The 17,291-nt window shown below is 35.0% G+C and overlaps 1 protein-coding gene across 1 annotated transcript in view; it reads left to right on the top strand.

The window, feature by feature from the left end:
- Positions 1-1,261: 1,261 nt before the first annotated feature.
- The window catches only part of LOC107584009 (transcription factor EC-like), a 65,768-nt gene continuing 49,738 nt past the window's right edge, over positions 1,262-17,291 (top strand). Inside the window, exons 1-4 of the mRNA XM_016270404.1 lie at positions 1,262-1,438; positions 1,548-1,679; positions 3,354-3,547; positions 14,335-14,520. Coding sequence (XP_016125890.1) covers positions 14,350-14,520 — 171 coding nt within the window. The 5' untranslated portion in view covers positions 1,262-1,438; positions 1,548-1,679; positions 3,354-3,547; positions 14,335-14,349. The remainder of the gene's footprint in view (positions 1,439-1,547; positions 1,680-3,353; positions 3,548-14,334; positions 14,521-17,291) is intronic.

The raw sequence follows: 17,291 nt of genomic DNA, 5'->3' as shown, positions 1-17,291 counted from the left end.
GTGAGTGAGTGAGTGAGTGAGTGAGTGAGTGAGTGAGTGAGTGAGTGAGTGAGTGAGTGAGTGAGTGAGTGAGTGAGTGAGTGAGTGAGTGAGTGAGTGAGTGAGTGAGTGAGTGAGTGAGTGAGTGAGTGAGTGAGTGAGTGAGTGAGTGAGTGAGTGAGTGAGTGAGTGAGTGAGAGAGAGAGAGAGAGAGAGAGAGTGAGTGTGTGAGTTTTGTGTTTCTGCCCCTGCCGTTTCCGCACAAGGTTGTAGCACTTTAATTCATAAATGCGCTCTAACAAAGGTAAAGGGCAAATATCAACCATATATACTGTTTATATTGCGTGTAATTGGGATGAAGTAAACATCTGAGTATTTCACTTTTTTTTTTTAATTGTGTTGAATTAAAACCCCAAAAATGCAGTGGGTCCACCAGAACCACGAACACTGGCTAAGTAACAAAAATATGAACACCACACAATGGTTAAACGAATATGGGTTCCAAAAAAACCCCCCAAAAACATATTTTCTTTATGGCAGTTTTACAGCAGTAACGTTTTTGTAAGAGCTTAACCTTTTTTAATATTACAATTTAATGAGAATTATGTCATCATTTACTCAAGTTGTTCCAAACCTATAGGAGTTTCTTTTCTTTTATTGAACACAAAAGAAGATAGATGAAGAATGTTGGTAACCAATCAGTTGCTTGTAGCCTTTGACTTTAATAATATGGAATAAAAAAAATACTAAGTTGTTGGCTTGGTACCAGTAACTGTTTGGTTTCCAACATTCTTCTAAATATCTTCTTTAGTGTTCAACAGAAGAAAGAAATGAATTAAATTCTAAATGGTTAGAACAACTTGAGTAAATGATAACAGAATTAACATTTCGGGTTAATTAAGTCGTTTTAATACATTTAAAATGTATATAATGCAGTGCAAGATGTTCATCACATCCTCCACCAGAGGGAGACATTACACCACAGGAGCCCTCTGTATGTTTTACTGGGTCACAGACAGCACTGGATTGATTTACAATCGAGTTAAATTAACACATTTAAGAAAACACTAATTCAACTTTAAAAAAATTTAATTTGCAAGTTCCTAACACACACACACACACACAAAACAGCATAAACCAAAACAAACAAAGACCCATATGCAGATTTAATAAAGTCTACATAAGCATTTGACTGTAATGTAGCCGTTTCAGACAATTATAGACATGAACAATGCATGTTTGTACATTTAATTAAATTTTCTTTTCATTGTGTGTGCATCTACAGCAAGTGAACCGGGCTGAACCAGCGCTGCTTAAAACAAGAGAACATCAAGCAGGAGTGACACCGTTTAAATAGATTGGGCTCTCCAGGACAAGGCGGAAAGAAAAACATGCCTCTTTTGTCAAAGCCAGACAAAGCCCCACAGACCTTAAAGTGGGCAATTCAAAATTCTGAAGGGTAAGTTTTCACAAGAAAAAAAAAGACGGAGGGGAAAAAGTTATCTAAGCCATTAAGTTCCTTCACAATAGCTCGGGTTGAAGTTGTGCCTCTTCTGATCTTCTCTCAGCTGGACTTCTGCTTTCCAGCCTGTCTTCTCTGATCTCCAGTCATCCGAGAGGCTTCTGCCAGCCTGCGAGCTGTCAAAGTAGCCCTGGAATCAAACGCCACTCCATGCTCAGCTATGATCAAAGGAACACAGGTAAGGCAGCCACAGAGACACATACAATTGGCATCTAAAAAAGTAAGCCGTCTGGCTCTCACACCCCTCCTTCCCTCCTGCTTTTTTATCTCCTGACTACTCTGACACCGAGAGGAGAAACGTGGAGCACATTGATCAGAATAAAGCAAAGTGATCAGGTTTTGAAGATGTGGGGGGAAGTTTGTTCTCGCCAGAAACTTTTGGACAAAGGGAATTCTGGGATAGAGGTGAGGATGCTGGGTAAAGGGACACTTAAAATGCTTCACAAGTTTTTTTTTTTCGGCTTTGAACTATCTTTTACCTGCTTATAATCCTCTAAACACCAAGATGCCTGTCTCAAGTCAAACACATCTTTCATTTCTTGACAAAATTACCACACACACACACATAAAATATATAGAATATATATATATTTTTTTTTAATTCAGCCCTTAAAACTAAAATTACAGTATAGAAAAAATGCAACCTAAAGAAAAACATTGTATTTGGCTGCTCACATCTAGTCCCTCAAAGAGAAAAATATTTTAGTAACATTTAAATAAGTTCATTAACACATTTTGATGTTTTTTTTTTTAATTCGAGAATAATATCTAATCAAATCAATCAATAGGAAACTAATACACTATCCTTCCAAGGTTTGGGGTCAGTAAGAGTTTTTAAAAAGAAATTAATATTGTGATTAATCAAAATGCATGAAATTGATCAAAGGTGACTGTAAAGGCATGTTACAGAAGATTTTTGTTTTTAAAATACAAGCTGTTCTTTTGAACTTTTTATTTCTTGAAGAATCCTGAAAAAACTATCACAGTTTTACATAAACATTAAGCAGGAAAGATTGTTTTCAACATTATTAATAAGAAATATTTCTTTAGCAGAAAGTCAGCATATTAGAGTGATTTCTGAAGAATGATGTGGCACTAAAAACTGAACAGCTTCTGAAAACTCGGTCGTCGGCTTTGCATCACAGGAATAAATACAATTTTATATACATTAAAACAGAAAACATTGTTTTTAAATTTGTAATATTACTGTTTTTACTGTATTTTGGTCAAATAATTCAGGCCTTGTTGAGCAAGAGACTTTTCCAAAACATCAAAAATGATACCAAACCCAAATGACTTTTCTAATGTGGCATTTAACGTCATGTTAGTAATGACGACTCGTATGACATTTGAGTCGTCACAGTAGGCAAAACAATTACTAATAGGGACACTATGTGGTTTAATGTTCTCTCTCAAACACACGCACACAAAACACAATCAGAAAAATATACATGACACTAAAATAACAATATACATCAAATACTCAAAGCCGTCAACCAATAATTCACTGGCAAGGACATTTATATATTTTGAAAACCAGAGACATGTGCTCTCAACAATCTGGTGTCAGGACAAAAATCTACCATAAAGATGTCCATTGAACATGACAGGACAAACTCAGTTCAATATTTCTGTTTTTATGCCAGAAAATAAAAATGTTTTTATATATGAGACCAAAAATACGCATACAATCTCCATCAGTTGTGATTTGTTCAATACGTGAGCACTTATGTTACTCTACATTGCACACAAAATTAAGAAACAACTTGAAATTTTTATAATTAGATATAATTAATCTAATAATTATGGAACATTAGTTTATATTAAAAATGAATTACGTCTCACTTTGTAGGTTCAAGATGTACTGTATGTCAGAAAGTGTAGAGACTTCCCATTTGCACCCGGTTCCATGGACGAAGAAAAAGAGGAAATAGATAAAGATTTATATTGGATCAAGTCTTGCTGATCTTGTTGGCCAACAGTAATAGCAAGAGATCAACCAACCGCTGACTTCACAGAAAAAACACCTGCAGCCGACAATCACAGGTAGTTTATATCTTTCATTAAATTCAATCTGCCACACACACAAGAACTATTCATCTAGCTGGCTACTTCTGCTACGCGTTTATGATAAAAAAAATATATCACACAGAAGTGTATGTCCAGTAACCAGGGATGCTTATGCATATGCTATTATATGTTATGAGAGACCAGAGATATACTGTAATTTAATGGTCTTATTTAAACAATATTTCAGTAAATACACACGTATTATCTAGATTTGCCAGTTTATCACAAAATCACTTTTTGAAACAATAATCATTGTAGAACAAGAAACAAATCTAACAAACCTGCTCAAGGACGATGTCTAAAGTGGCACACATTAAGGCTTAATATTTCAGTTTTAATGTTACTTCATAAGGCAAAAATTTCTTTTTCTGAGTATAAATAAAATGTATACTGAAAGTAGTGGCTGTTAAGTACTCAAAAATGTACTAAAATGTCTCTAAAGGTACTAAAACATTTACATTTATGCAATAGGCATATGCTTTTGTTCGTGTAGCTCAGTTGGCATAGGTTCAATTTCCAAAATGCTTAAACTAATAAAAAGTTTAGTTTAAATACTAAGAGTTGATCCGGATAAAAGTGTTTGCTAAATGTAAAACAGATCTTTTGGGAGGGGCTTTTTCTGAAGTAGGCCTATCTGCTCTTGAGTAATGCATTTCTAGTAATCGCTTTGTGTTTGCAAAATTAGTGTCTACAGCAACAAAGTGACATGGCAAACAAAAAAAAAGGAAAAATATAAAAAATAAATAAATGGAGAAGCGGCTGCCTCCACCACATTCTTTAATGAACTTCCTCTATTGGGTCTCATCACATATATTCTTTTACATACAGGAAATTCCATCTATCATGGGATTTTTGCACCCATTTCTTGTTTGTACAGGATGTGGTTTCTTTTGCACTCATTTTAAAGGGTGCCACTTATGGGGGCAGGGGCACATGAGTGACTGTCACAATCACAGCACGAGGTATGTCTTTGCAAAAACAGCACATTGATTTATATTTGCCAGTTAAAATGATTGTTCAAATCCGTTACCCATATAAGGGGGATTGAAAAGCATGTACAAAGAAAATAGTGTGCAATGGGCTGAATGCACCCAGGTGTAAAACACCTTTTGTCGCTATGCACAGCAAAATTTCAATATGTGCACTGACAGTCAGTTGAGCTTGAGATAAAGTGATCAAAGATTTAATGATTTTTAATTTTGAAATGTTGCACTCTTATGGTATTGAGAATCATCACATGCATTTTAAGACAAAATACTTATGGTTTTCAGTTTTGTTCATGGTGCAGTTTTGTTATTAATTTTAATACAAATAAATAACAAACAGAAAAGCAAATAAACAACTACTGAGTACTACTTACATTGCAATGTAAATTATAATTTTTATAATTTATTAATTTTTTATTATTTATGTTTTAGAATTTGTTTTTAGAATGTTTTTAGAATTATTTCTTTATTTTATATTTTATTATTTTATTGTGGTATAGCATATAGTGGGGCTAAATCATATCATATGCTATGCTATATGCATTTCATTGTCCAAATGAAATTGCAATTACAATGTTCTATTTGTAATATATAATTGTAATATAAATGTATATTACATTTATATACTTTGGGATCAGAAAACATTTTCTTCAGCTGAACTGTAACCTACAGTAGAAGAGAATAATGAAATAAAAAACAAGAAGTATTATTATTGCTATTAATTATTAATAAATTAATAATAATAATAATAAATATTCTTCCCCCACTTTGGGACAAATTTTTTTTCTTAAGCTCAATGATGGTGTCATACATCAGAATAAAATAAAAAACAAGAAATAATAATAATAATAAATATTCTTCTCCACTTTAGGGGGAAAAATTTCTTTAGCTCAATGGTAACCTACACCATAATAAAATAATTAAATATAAAACAAGAAATAATTATAAATATTAATAATAATATTTCTGTTCACCTTCGGACCAGAAAAACACATTTCCTTTAGCCCCACTATATGTTATACCACAATAAAATAATAAAATATAAAAATAAAGAAATAATTCTAAAAACATTCTAAAAACAAATTCTAAAACATAAATAATTAAAAATAATAAATAGTAAAATAAAGCCTACAGCTAAATAATATAATAGAATAAATTATGAATATAAAAATAAAGAAAAAAATAAAACATTTATAAATCAAACCAGGAAACAAACACATTCCCATATTTATCAGTTGTTACCCTACACCAGGCATTACATAATGTTGCATGACAGGAGAGATATACATAAAGCAGAAGGTGTGGTGCAGTCGATGGGCAATAATGCTGAGCGTCTGAAGAGTAGCATATGGGAATCTTTCATGAGACCATAGACACGTGGCCACAAGACGCAGACTTTTACTTGAAATGTTCAGAAAGAAAAGAACACACATGGAGATATCAGAGACAGATGAGCAAGAGCCATCCACAGATTAATGTCATTTATATGAAGAGAGAGAATGAGCTTCGCAGGTGTTGATCAATGTCAGGTGGCTCGCAGAGGGGATCGCAGACACAGACAAGGTGAAAATAGAGAGGGAAAGGTATCGAACATTTGAATGACAGTTAAAAATAATAAATAGTAAAATAAAGCCTACAGCTAAATAATATAATAGAATAAATTATGAATATAAAAATAAAGAAAAAAATAAAACATTTATAAATCAAACCAGGAAACAAACACATTCCCATATTTATCAGTTGTTACCCTACACCAGGCATTACATAATGTTGCATGACAGGAGAGATATACATAAAGCAGAAGGTGTGGTGCAGTCAATAATGCTGAGCGTCTGAAGAGTAGCATATGGGAATCTTTCATGAGACCATAGACACGTGGCCACAAGACGCAGACTTTTACTTGAAATGTTCAGAAAGAAAAGAACACACATGGAGATATCAGAGACAGATGAGCAAGAGCCATCCACAGATTAATGTCATTTATATGAAGAGAGAGAATGAGCTTCGCAGGTGTTGATCAATGTCAGGTGGCTCGCAGAGGGGATCGCAGACACAGACAAGGTGAAAATAGAGAGGGAAAGGTATCGAACATTTGAATGACAGTGAGATAATGGATAAGTAAAAAATCTGAGACACAAGGTGTGAGGGGGGAAAACGAGAAAATGTGTGCATAAAGTTAGGAGACAGGGAGATGGACTGAACAGAACGCCATCATTCCAGTGGCTTTAGTTCCAGATGAACCCTAAAATACATTCATGTCCCATTTTTGCTGTATTGTTGTCCTTAAAAACATCTTTTACAATGTTAACTTTTTTCACATTTATGTTTTTTTATTAAACAAGAGTTACGAGTAACCTAGTTCACATATGTATGTATTTAAATACAAATATTCAATTAAATATTATGCATGTCATGTTCAGATTTATATTTAGCTAAGAGTTCTATAAGATGTAATTTTATAGATTCTTTTACCATATTATTTTACAGTAAATCATTCAAATATAATTGAATTGACAAAACAAGGTGTTTTATAAATAAAATATCCCATAGTCCCATATCACATAGACATCCTACAAAGGGAGCGCTAGGCTTAAAATATGGTATAAAAGGACAAAATATTTGTTTAAGTGGTCATGTTTTTAGAAATTGAAGTGATATTGATTTTTGAGTTTGATGTAAAGTCAAACTCAAACTCAAAACTTTAGGATGCAGATCCTAAAGTTTATGAAGATTTTTTTGGTAGCACTTTATTTTACAGTCCTGTTCCACATGCACATACAATGTAATTATTATAGTAATTACAATAACTAGGTACTCACCCTGAACCTGCCCCTAAACCTAACCTTAACCCAAGTAGTTACCTTATATTACCCAGTACTTATTTAAAATCATTATTATCGCTAATGATTTATAATTTTAAAATGATTATTTTTCTTTCATATCTATATTTGTTTTAATGTGTCTTTAAGCTACAACGGGGCTAAACTCTGGTCCCAAACGCTCTTTACTACTACTATTATGATTATTTTAAAGGGTAGCTGAATTTTACTGTTAACAATATTCCCAGTACTGTTACATAATTCACATTTGTAAATTAAATTTACATCATAGAATACAGCAACAAAAACTTTTAAGCATCATGAAATACAAAATTATGATTAAAATATTATAAGTAGACTTGAGGGGGAGAAATGATATATGATATAAAAAATGAAAGTATGATAAGACCTCTTTCAAAACAGCTTGAAATGTAACAGAACTGATGAGGGATGTGTGCAATTTACAGAGGGATGATGTGTGCAGAGAGACAGAGAGAGAGTGTCGTGTGTTAGTGTTGAGAGGAAGTATAGCAGTGTGCTGAAGGCCAGCATGCCATTGCTCACCTCTGATTCACACAGCTGCGCTTGCTCAATATCTGACCACAAGATCACCACTGTCCTGAGAAAGAGAGGTGTGGACAGATGCAGGATGTGTGTTTTTACATAACATATGCAATATAAAACAATAACAATGATTCATATTTATATATTACAGTAATTAATATTTATATGACAGAAAAAAGTATGTTATGTTTTAATTTATGTTTAATAAATTAATGATCTTTTATTGTATTATTATTAGTAATTATTATTATTTTGCATAATCTAAAAGATACTGTGATAATATTATATTATTACTCATATTAAATACATTAAGTTTTAACAATCATATATACTATTATAATATTATATTATCATCTTCACATTTTATGATATATTTAGTATAAATGAATGATTTATTCAAAATAACATGATCTTGACATCCTCCTTCAGTAAATTTGAATGTTAAAAAATGTTGAACTGTTCACAAATTAGTTTAATGGAGGTTAGACAGAAACAGTATTTTGTCTTGTAATTCATTTTATTTATGCTTAATTAAAAAGTTATTATTATTAATACAGTAAGTTTTAACAATCATATATACTTTCATTATCATAATCATCTTCGCATTTTATTATATATTTAGTATAAAGTAACGATTTATTCAAAATGATATGATCTTGATACTACAGACAAAATGTTTTAAAAATTGTAAAAAAAAATTGTTTATAAAATCTGTTAAAGAAATGAGTCATTTTAAGAAATTGTGTAATGGTTGAAGATGTTTGCCTAATAGATTGAGTTTCATTGTGCAAGCAAAAGAAAAACTGAAAGTTAAGCAAACTATCAGACTTCTCATCTTCTCAAGTTTTCAATACCGACTTCTAAGCACATAATATACAGTACCTGTACATACAAAAACTGTCTATTGTAATATACCTGCACATACAATTGTCGATTTATATATTTTTATTCCTTATTTACTTGTTCTATTTTTTTATATTTTATTTTTTGTGTTTTTTGTTCTGTCACTGTCATTCTGTTACACTGTGGAAGCTTCTGTCACGAAAACAAATTCCTCGTATGTGTAACAGTAATCCACACCACTCCAGTCCATCAATTAACATCTTGTGTTTGTAAGAAGCAAATCCAAAGTACGAGTCCATTATCAAAAATAACACTTCCTCCAGTGAAAAAGTCCATCCCGTTGTCCTTTTACATCAAAATCCACTGACATATTTGTTTATAACTGTTTTCACTTGTAAACAGTGCTTGTTCTGTGCATATTTCTCTCCTGATTCAGACAAGATGACTTTTTCACTGAAGAAAGCAATATCAAGGATAGAGGACTTAAAATGTCTTTATGATGAATTTGTTTAGCTCAATGACTCAGCTTTTTGCTTAATAAGACTTTAATTGTTGGACTGGAGTGGTGTGGATTATTGTGATGTTTTATCAGTTGTTTGGACTCTCATTCTGATGGCAACCATTCACTGCAGAGGAGCTGATGTAATACAACTGATGAACTAAATTTCTCCAAATCTATTCAGAAGAAACAAATTCATTTGGGATGCCCTGAGGGTAAGTAAATTTTCAGCTAATTTTTATTTTGGGTGAACTACTCCTTTAATGGTAAGTATTTCACTGTTTTGCTATAAATCTTGTGGCCCCACCTAGTGACATAACATACAAAAACCCATTCCCTCTATGAGATGTCCTCACTAATGTAGTGAACCCGAGTGAGTAAAATGTGCAAAATCTTCTCTGGGTTCATCAGGAGTGGGGAATGCAAACAGTGACTTCACATGCCAGCTCAGTGGGTATTCCTAACAGGATTACAACAGAGATACACAACTGAGACTGAGACTGAACAGTCAAACTGTCCAGACAGGCTGCATTACAGCTGCCAGATTACACTAAACATGAAAAATCACCAAAGCGAATAAACTCATTCCAGCCATCTAAATCCTCAGCACTGTACAAATGAACTCCTAGAAAAAACTACAGACAGAGATGTAGAACGAACCCAGAGGGAGCACTGTAGAAACTATTAGAACATTTGCAGTCAAGATCAAGAAACGTTTAAATGCATGCTAATGCTTTGCAATAAAATAAAAGTTAATTAACATCTACTATAATATAATTTCTGTACTATATGTATTGTAATAATACTTGCCTGCAAAAAGTAGTTATCAGAATACATGGGTAACTAGCTAAAGTATCTACATGTTTTGTATGAAGCATTTTGATTAGACAAAAGACAAAAATGCAAAATAAATTAATAATAAAATAAAAAAATAGCCAGGAATAATAATAATAATAATAAAATATACATAAAAAAATAATTTATGTGCTTTGGGCATCCCGAGGTTGAGTCCTGGCTCGTTGACCTTTCCCGATCCCGTCTCCACTCTCTCTCCCACTTTGCTTCGTGTCTAAATACTGTCCAGTCAAAAGTAAAGTAAAAGGCAAACTGCAAAAAAAAAAACATTAGAAGTTGGCAAAACTTTTTGGGGACATCTATATAACAAACAAACAAATATAGAAATCCCATCAAAGTAGTTCATCTATTAAGTTCTTTAGTTCATCTATAATCTCACCTGTGATAAAAACCTGCCCCATCATATAAAACTGAGTTTAATATTTTATCCAATATAAGAGATATGATTAGTATTTGAAAATGTACTGCATTGTAGGAATGACCCAGCTTTTATTAGAGTGTGTTTAAGATGCATTACTCCATCTCTAAGTCTGTCCATTATCCAGACGCAGTGACTCAGGACATGAGCACAGGCAGAAGCACCATAGCCCAGCTCGGCATCTGAGGAAAGCAGAAAACCAAGAATTAACAGTGAAAAGAGCAAATAAATAGGTGCTTCTACTTGAAAAGCCTGTAACAAAGCCTTTTGAGGACCTGAGAGACGACATGAGAAAAAAAGAGAGAGAGAGAGAGAGAGGAAACAAGTGTTTTGTCTCTCAGCCCAGAGCTGGTGGAGGGGCAAAGCGCCACACAGGGCCATTTCTGAGGGAAAGCTTTTAATGAAGCCCAGGGGGAAAGGAGAGCTCATCAGACTGAGACACATCCTCTAAGATCTCTCTTTTTCTCACACACACATTTTATATCACATAACATTCACATATACATACTCTAAAGCTCTTTCTCTAGACTTTTAACAAGAGCATGGCAGGATTTTTTCCTGTGAGGGCATTTTGCAATGATATGCATTTCACCTGAGGCTACATTTCCTAAGTATATCCTATACTTCCTTGTCTCCACCTACACAACCAGCTAACCAATGACCCATAAGCCTGAAGGGTTTTACTATACACTGTAAATCACTAGTTAAAGCTCACCAGTGTCTCGTTGACCTCATCTTGACCCTGGTGACATCCAAAAATGACCCCTTGCAAATCAACAACACTGACCAAAAGCCACATTTATCATCAAAAAGAGGATTTTTAGTGCCAAAATGACTTGTTACCTTGTTGCTTACTGGCTCAAGTTACACCCATGATATTCTGGGGCCTTATTTATCAACAGTGCGTAGAAAAGGTTCTATATTTTGTCCTTATATTTACAGACATTCCTACATAAGTACAAGTTGGTAGATCACACACTTTGCGTGAAACTGTGCTTACGCACTCATTACGCACACATCTGTGCATACGCACTGTTAATAAATGAGGGCCCTGGTCCCTAGATATGGCTTAAGGTACTTTCTTTAATGCATTTTATTGTATTTTGTTTTATTATCCAAAAGGCCTAAATCCTAAGCGCAAAACACCTGATCACCTGTATGATTTGTATGAGACATACGGGCAAAATGCGCAAAAACAATTGCTTTAGCAAGCACCAGTAAGAAATTCTTTACAAAAAATGTAAATCAACATGTGAAAGATGCCAAATGCAGCAGGTTGCGGTTTAGCATGACAACCTGTTTGCCAGCATACCCCTTGAATCCCGATGAACGCCAAATATAGGGTTTTACTGTTTGGTAAATTGTAGTAAATGGAAAATGGCTTGGGATTTCTAACCTCTGAATGTGTCAAACATTGCCTCTGCTGCAGACATAGAGGCCTGTGACAAAGGCCCTGGTTTAGTGTCATTACCTTCCCTCATTATAGTATTAGCTCTATAAAATGCCCCTGTTGTTTGGGAGGAATACTTACTCGCCTCATAATGGAGAGGCTCACACAGAAAATAGTGACCCAATGTGGACACAAACCCAAGTGAAGCATAGACAGGAACGATTGTCTTAAATTCAGGAAGCTAAAAGCAGCTCTGTCCCTGGAATGCTGACAGATGGACAGGAACATTCTTTAGCAGCAATTCAGTCCATCTCCGAATCTGACTGGTGCTCAGGATCGCATATTCTACTGTTCGGCAATGCTGACAGGAAGAGAGAAATAATGAGGGAATACAGAGAGAGAGAAGGCAATTTAACATCACTTGCACCATGCATGGAAGTAGAGAGGTGTGGGCAAAAAAGGAGGAAGACTTGCCAATTACGTTGTGCTCAACCTCCTGCTCCTACATTATGGAGCTCTTTCCTTTCACAGTGCTGTCTGGCTCTCAGCGTGGCCTCTCTGATTGTGTGAGGTGTCACTATCTCACTGATCTCTCGCTGATACAATGAGATCCTCAAGCTGCATAACTCTACATCAAACCTACATATTGTAACATATCGAATATCTGAATTTAAAGCATGTAGAAGAGTCAAACGATAAGGAAGAATCATTCCTTGCATAGGCACCGTGATCAAACATGGATAGCGAGCAGCTTTTAAATTATATAATTTGAAGTGTAGCTACATCAGGGTGAGAGAGACAGATAGTCAAATAGACAAAGACAGTCAGATAGATAGATACAGATCGATAAATATGAGTCAGTCATCAATTTACAGATGGTAAGACAGATAAATGTTTAGTGGACTTTAGTTTGGCGACCTAGTTTTCTCAGACTTCCAGCTCTCCGTGATTCTCCCTCCAGTCATCCCTGTGTCTGTCAAGTTCATTAGTCCCTCATCATTCAGAAGAAATGGCCCAAATCACACATTGTCCTGCAGAAAAGACATGTTCTCATAAGCCCATTCATTATGTCTGAGATCTCAGAGTGGCATTTGTGTCCATCGGAGCCGGTCATGCCACAATTTTAGGAACAATGTCCTCTCCTCAGGACCAGTGTGGGATCAGCGCTGAAGAACAACAGGCCATTTGCAGCCACTTTCCAGCTCGGCACAAGGCCTCTTTACATCATCAGTGTTGGGCAGTAACGCGTTACTGTAATTTGATTACTATTTTAGTAACGGAGTAATTTAATGCGTTATAATTTAGAGTATAGTTACAAGCCGAGGTCTCTATACGTTACATTGCTGACAGAATGCAGTGTTTTATAATCTAGAGATTGCAAAAAGGATGTAGCACACGCACTGTCGAGTCAAGTGCCAGTGGATTAGAGACCTGCTCCCTCGAGACCCGACACAACAGAGCGCGGCGCGGGACAAGATGGGCGAGTGCGGGTGTGGGCGGGTAGACACTCATGTGTGTGCGGGATGCGCGAGAATAAAATGATTCACGGGACTCCCGCAAAATAGAAATATCTAAATATAAAATATCTCAAACAAATAATCATCATAGACCAAAAATATTTACACAAAGACTGAACAAAATCAGAACAACTAATAATAAAGAAAAACAAATTAAAACAATTTAAACGGATAAAAAAATGATGCATCATACAGTACAATGTCAACATGTCATGTTGGTATTGATATTATTCTGTAAATAACACTCGGGTAGTATGATGAAATGTTAATTATTCAATTAAATAATATAAGAAAAAATCATCAATCAATCAATAACATATCACAATAATGTGTAAATGACATGATTCAGACACTTTTAAACCGTCCGTCACTTTCAGACGAGAATCTACTGCTGTTAAAGTTGATAACACTGAAACAGCCAATTAGCTCAAGAGTTTTTTTTACTCTAAAATCACTGATTGAGTGTGACAGTTGAACTGAGAGACTATATATGCGGCACGCTGCCTCTCATTATTCCAGCTCTGTTTCAATCATCTCATGCAGAGCTGACGTGAGTCTAAACAAAGACGTATTGCAAAACATGATCACAGGCTGAAAGAAAACATCCCTCAAATGTGATTTCAGATGAACCCAAGGGACAGTACACTTAACTCAATTCGAACATCTTTACAGATTCTGGCTTGCATGTCACACTGATTTATTTGAGATGTAAATCTAAGCAGAATGTTTTGAAAGTGGCTACATTTGAATGAAACGTGCATTGAATGAACACTTATTTAAATCCACTAAATAAAAGGATATAAGTAATATAGATATAGTGACATATCACATTTCATAGCTCGCTCATCTCGTGTTGTGTTTTCACTGTGCAGCATTAGGAATCCGCAATGTTCCAGTCATTCTCCGGTGTTCAATCAGAACCGGCGACTAATGTAGCAAACCAGCAAAACCAATGGGTCCCGGGGCCCTCGTTCTCCTCCTGCTCCTACAACACCAATTTGAACCCGGGCCCCTACCACAGCAGTCAGCCCTCCACCTGGCCCTGGACTCAATGGGAGGTATGCAAAATCACTAACACACCATTTTGTTTTTGCTTAATGGCATTTAAAGGAATAGTTAGTTTTTTCTTTGCAACAGATTTAGAGCAATTTTGCATTAAATCATCTGCTCACCAGTGGATCCTCTGCAGTGAATGGGTGCCGTCAAAGTTAAAATGCCTTGATGGATTTGTTTCGTTCAAACATACAGCTTTTCATTTCATCAGAAATTAATTGTTGGACTGGAATCATGTTTTTATCAGCTATTTGGACTCTCATTCTGACGGCACCCATTCACTGCAGAGGATCCACTGGTGAGAAAGTGCAATGCTAAATTTCTCCTTATCTGTTCAGCTGAAGAAACGAACTCATCTACATCTTGGATGGCCTGAGGGAAGAGTAAATTTTCAGCACACTTCAATTTTTGGGTCAACAACCCTTTGAAATTGTGAAAAACAGAACATTATTTTACAGTGTATGAAACTGAATGCTATGCAGTGTGTTTTGGTTTTTTTGATTGCAAGTATGTCTTCATGGACAACGTGTCTTGACTGATGTTATTAAGTGGAACTGTGAGTTAAGTGGCATTCACAGCATATATTAGATCAATTTGGGTTTTGTGTTGACTAAGTCAATCTTTATTGGGCAGTCATTAGCGCACAGGAGTTCTGGCAGGATCATTACAGCTGATCTTAATTTAGTTACATGCATCATAACACAAATTAAAATGATCTCTTGGGGTGAAGGGAGCAAGAACTCACACATGATCTGAGAGAGAGAGAGAGAGAGAGAGAGAGAGAGAGAGAGAGAGAGAGAGAGAGAGTGTTAATCACTTCGCATGTATGTGAATGTTATTATTATTACATTGTTTCATTGGATTATGACTTTATTTCTTTATTTTAAGGCCATGATTAATATTAGCTTTGATAATATATAAAAATATAAATGTCATTTCAGTAACAGGGTGACAACCAATGTGCCATATAAAACATTTCAATTATATATATGTGTATATATATATACTATATATATATATATATATATATATATATTAGGGCTGCCAGTTTAACACGTTAACTTAATTAATTAGTTCTAAAAAAATATTTTAACGCAGTTAACGTACTGGCCCCGCCCCCAGACCTGTACGTCATCTTACATTTCATACAGTTGACTGTTGACAAATGTGATGCAGGGCAACAACTCCATAAATGCAGTTATGCCCTAAAATTCAAGATATTGGTGCAAAAATGCCCCGTATGTGTTTTTGTCTCATATTTATATCATACTATATCACACGAGCAGGGAGAGCAGTAAGGTATTACACGAGTGCTGATTTTGTCCCGAATATCACAAGTTTAAATGTGATTTTGTACAACAGTTCAGTAAATAAAAAGTTTATATTGTGTTATTTAAACACAATATTATGTCTTTTTGCTCAATTTTGCAAAGAATATATTACCTTTAAAGCCACAGCAGAACTGTTGTGCGTTTTCGAGCAACACAGCGGTGTTTAGTTTCTGAATGAATCCACGTTTTGAACGAATCGTGTGAATCAATGATTCAAAAGCCCATTCATAAAGAGAGCCGTTTACTTCATTCCTGAATGAATCAGCCATTTGAACGAATCGACTGAAGACATTTACTGCCACCTGCTGGCAGATTTTGTTTCTTATTTAATAATAATAATAATAAAAACATTAAAGGTATAGTTAACCCAAAAATTTTACTTCTGTCATCATTTACTCTCACGTCCCTCATGTCGTTTCAAACCTTTCTTTTGCGGAACATAAAAGAAGGTATTTTGAAGACTGAGATGTTTCTCAAACTATCTTTTTATGTTTCATAGTTTGTGTTAGGCCGTTGTAGCCTAAACGTTTATGTGTAATTGTGTGTAATGGTTATGTGTTTGAGTTTTTGTCTCATATTTACATCATATAGTTAAGTGCAATATCACACGAGCGCAAATGTGATACTGATCTTATACAACAGTTCAATAAATAAGAAGTTAATATTGTGTTATTTTAGACACAATGGTTTCTCTTTAGCTCAATTTTGCTAATAAAAATATAAAGACAAAGCAGAACTGTTCATCTCCGAGCAACACACAGCGGTATTTAATTTCTTAATCCATCTTTTGAACGAATTGGGTGAACCATTAGGCTCGTTGGATTTGAAGCTGCGCTGCACAGATCGATCGGTGTGTGACATCAAAGTCCCACAAGAGCGATTCAAAAGCATGCAGAGTCGTCTGCTCTCTAATCGCTCTTGCGGTACTTTGATGTCACACACCGATCAATCTGATGGTGATGATCCGCTTCAAGTTGAACAAGCCTAATGATTCAATGGACCATTCATAAAGAGAACCATTTAGGCCCTGTCCCAAATGGCACCAAACCTCATGGTCTTCCTCTGAGGCCGCACTTTCGTGACGTAATGCCGCTTGAAGTCTGCTGCGGAGCTCGCCCTGTTGCGGGCGCGGCAGAAGTGCGCATTGAGGGCGCATAGTGGCCGCAAAGGGGGCACTCGTGAGCACCCTTTTGAATGCTAAAATGACGAATGGGACACCCTACGGTCTTGTGGACTTAACGGACACACGCACGCGGCGTCACCTAACCCTAACCCTTTACACAACAATGACTTTAAATGATCTTTTGGGAGTAATTTCTCAGTCAAATTTGATGTGCGATTAATTAGATTAATTAATCGCCACATCATGTATATATATATATATATATATATATATATATATATATATATATATATATATATATATAAAAAAACATAATATATAT

Source organism: Sinocyclocheilus grahami, unplaced genomic scaffold, assembly GCF_001515645.1.
Source record: "Sinocyclocheilus grahami isolate Dianchi unplaced genomic scaffold, SAMN03320097.WGS_v1.1 scaffold56.1, whole genome shotgun sequence".
Taxonomy (NCBI): domain Eukaryota; kingdom Metazoa; phylum Chordata; class Actinopteri; order Cypriniformes; family Cyprinidae; genus Sinocyclocheilus; species Sinocyclocheilus grahami.
The sequence above is the reverse complement of the archived record's forward strand: the minus strand, read 5'-3'. Positions and strand labels throughout refer to the sequence as shown.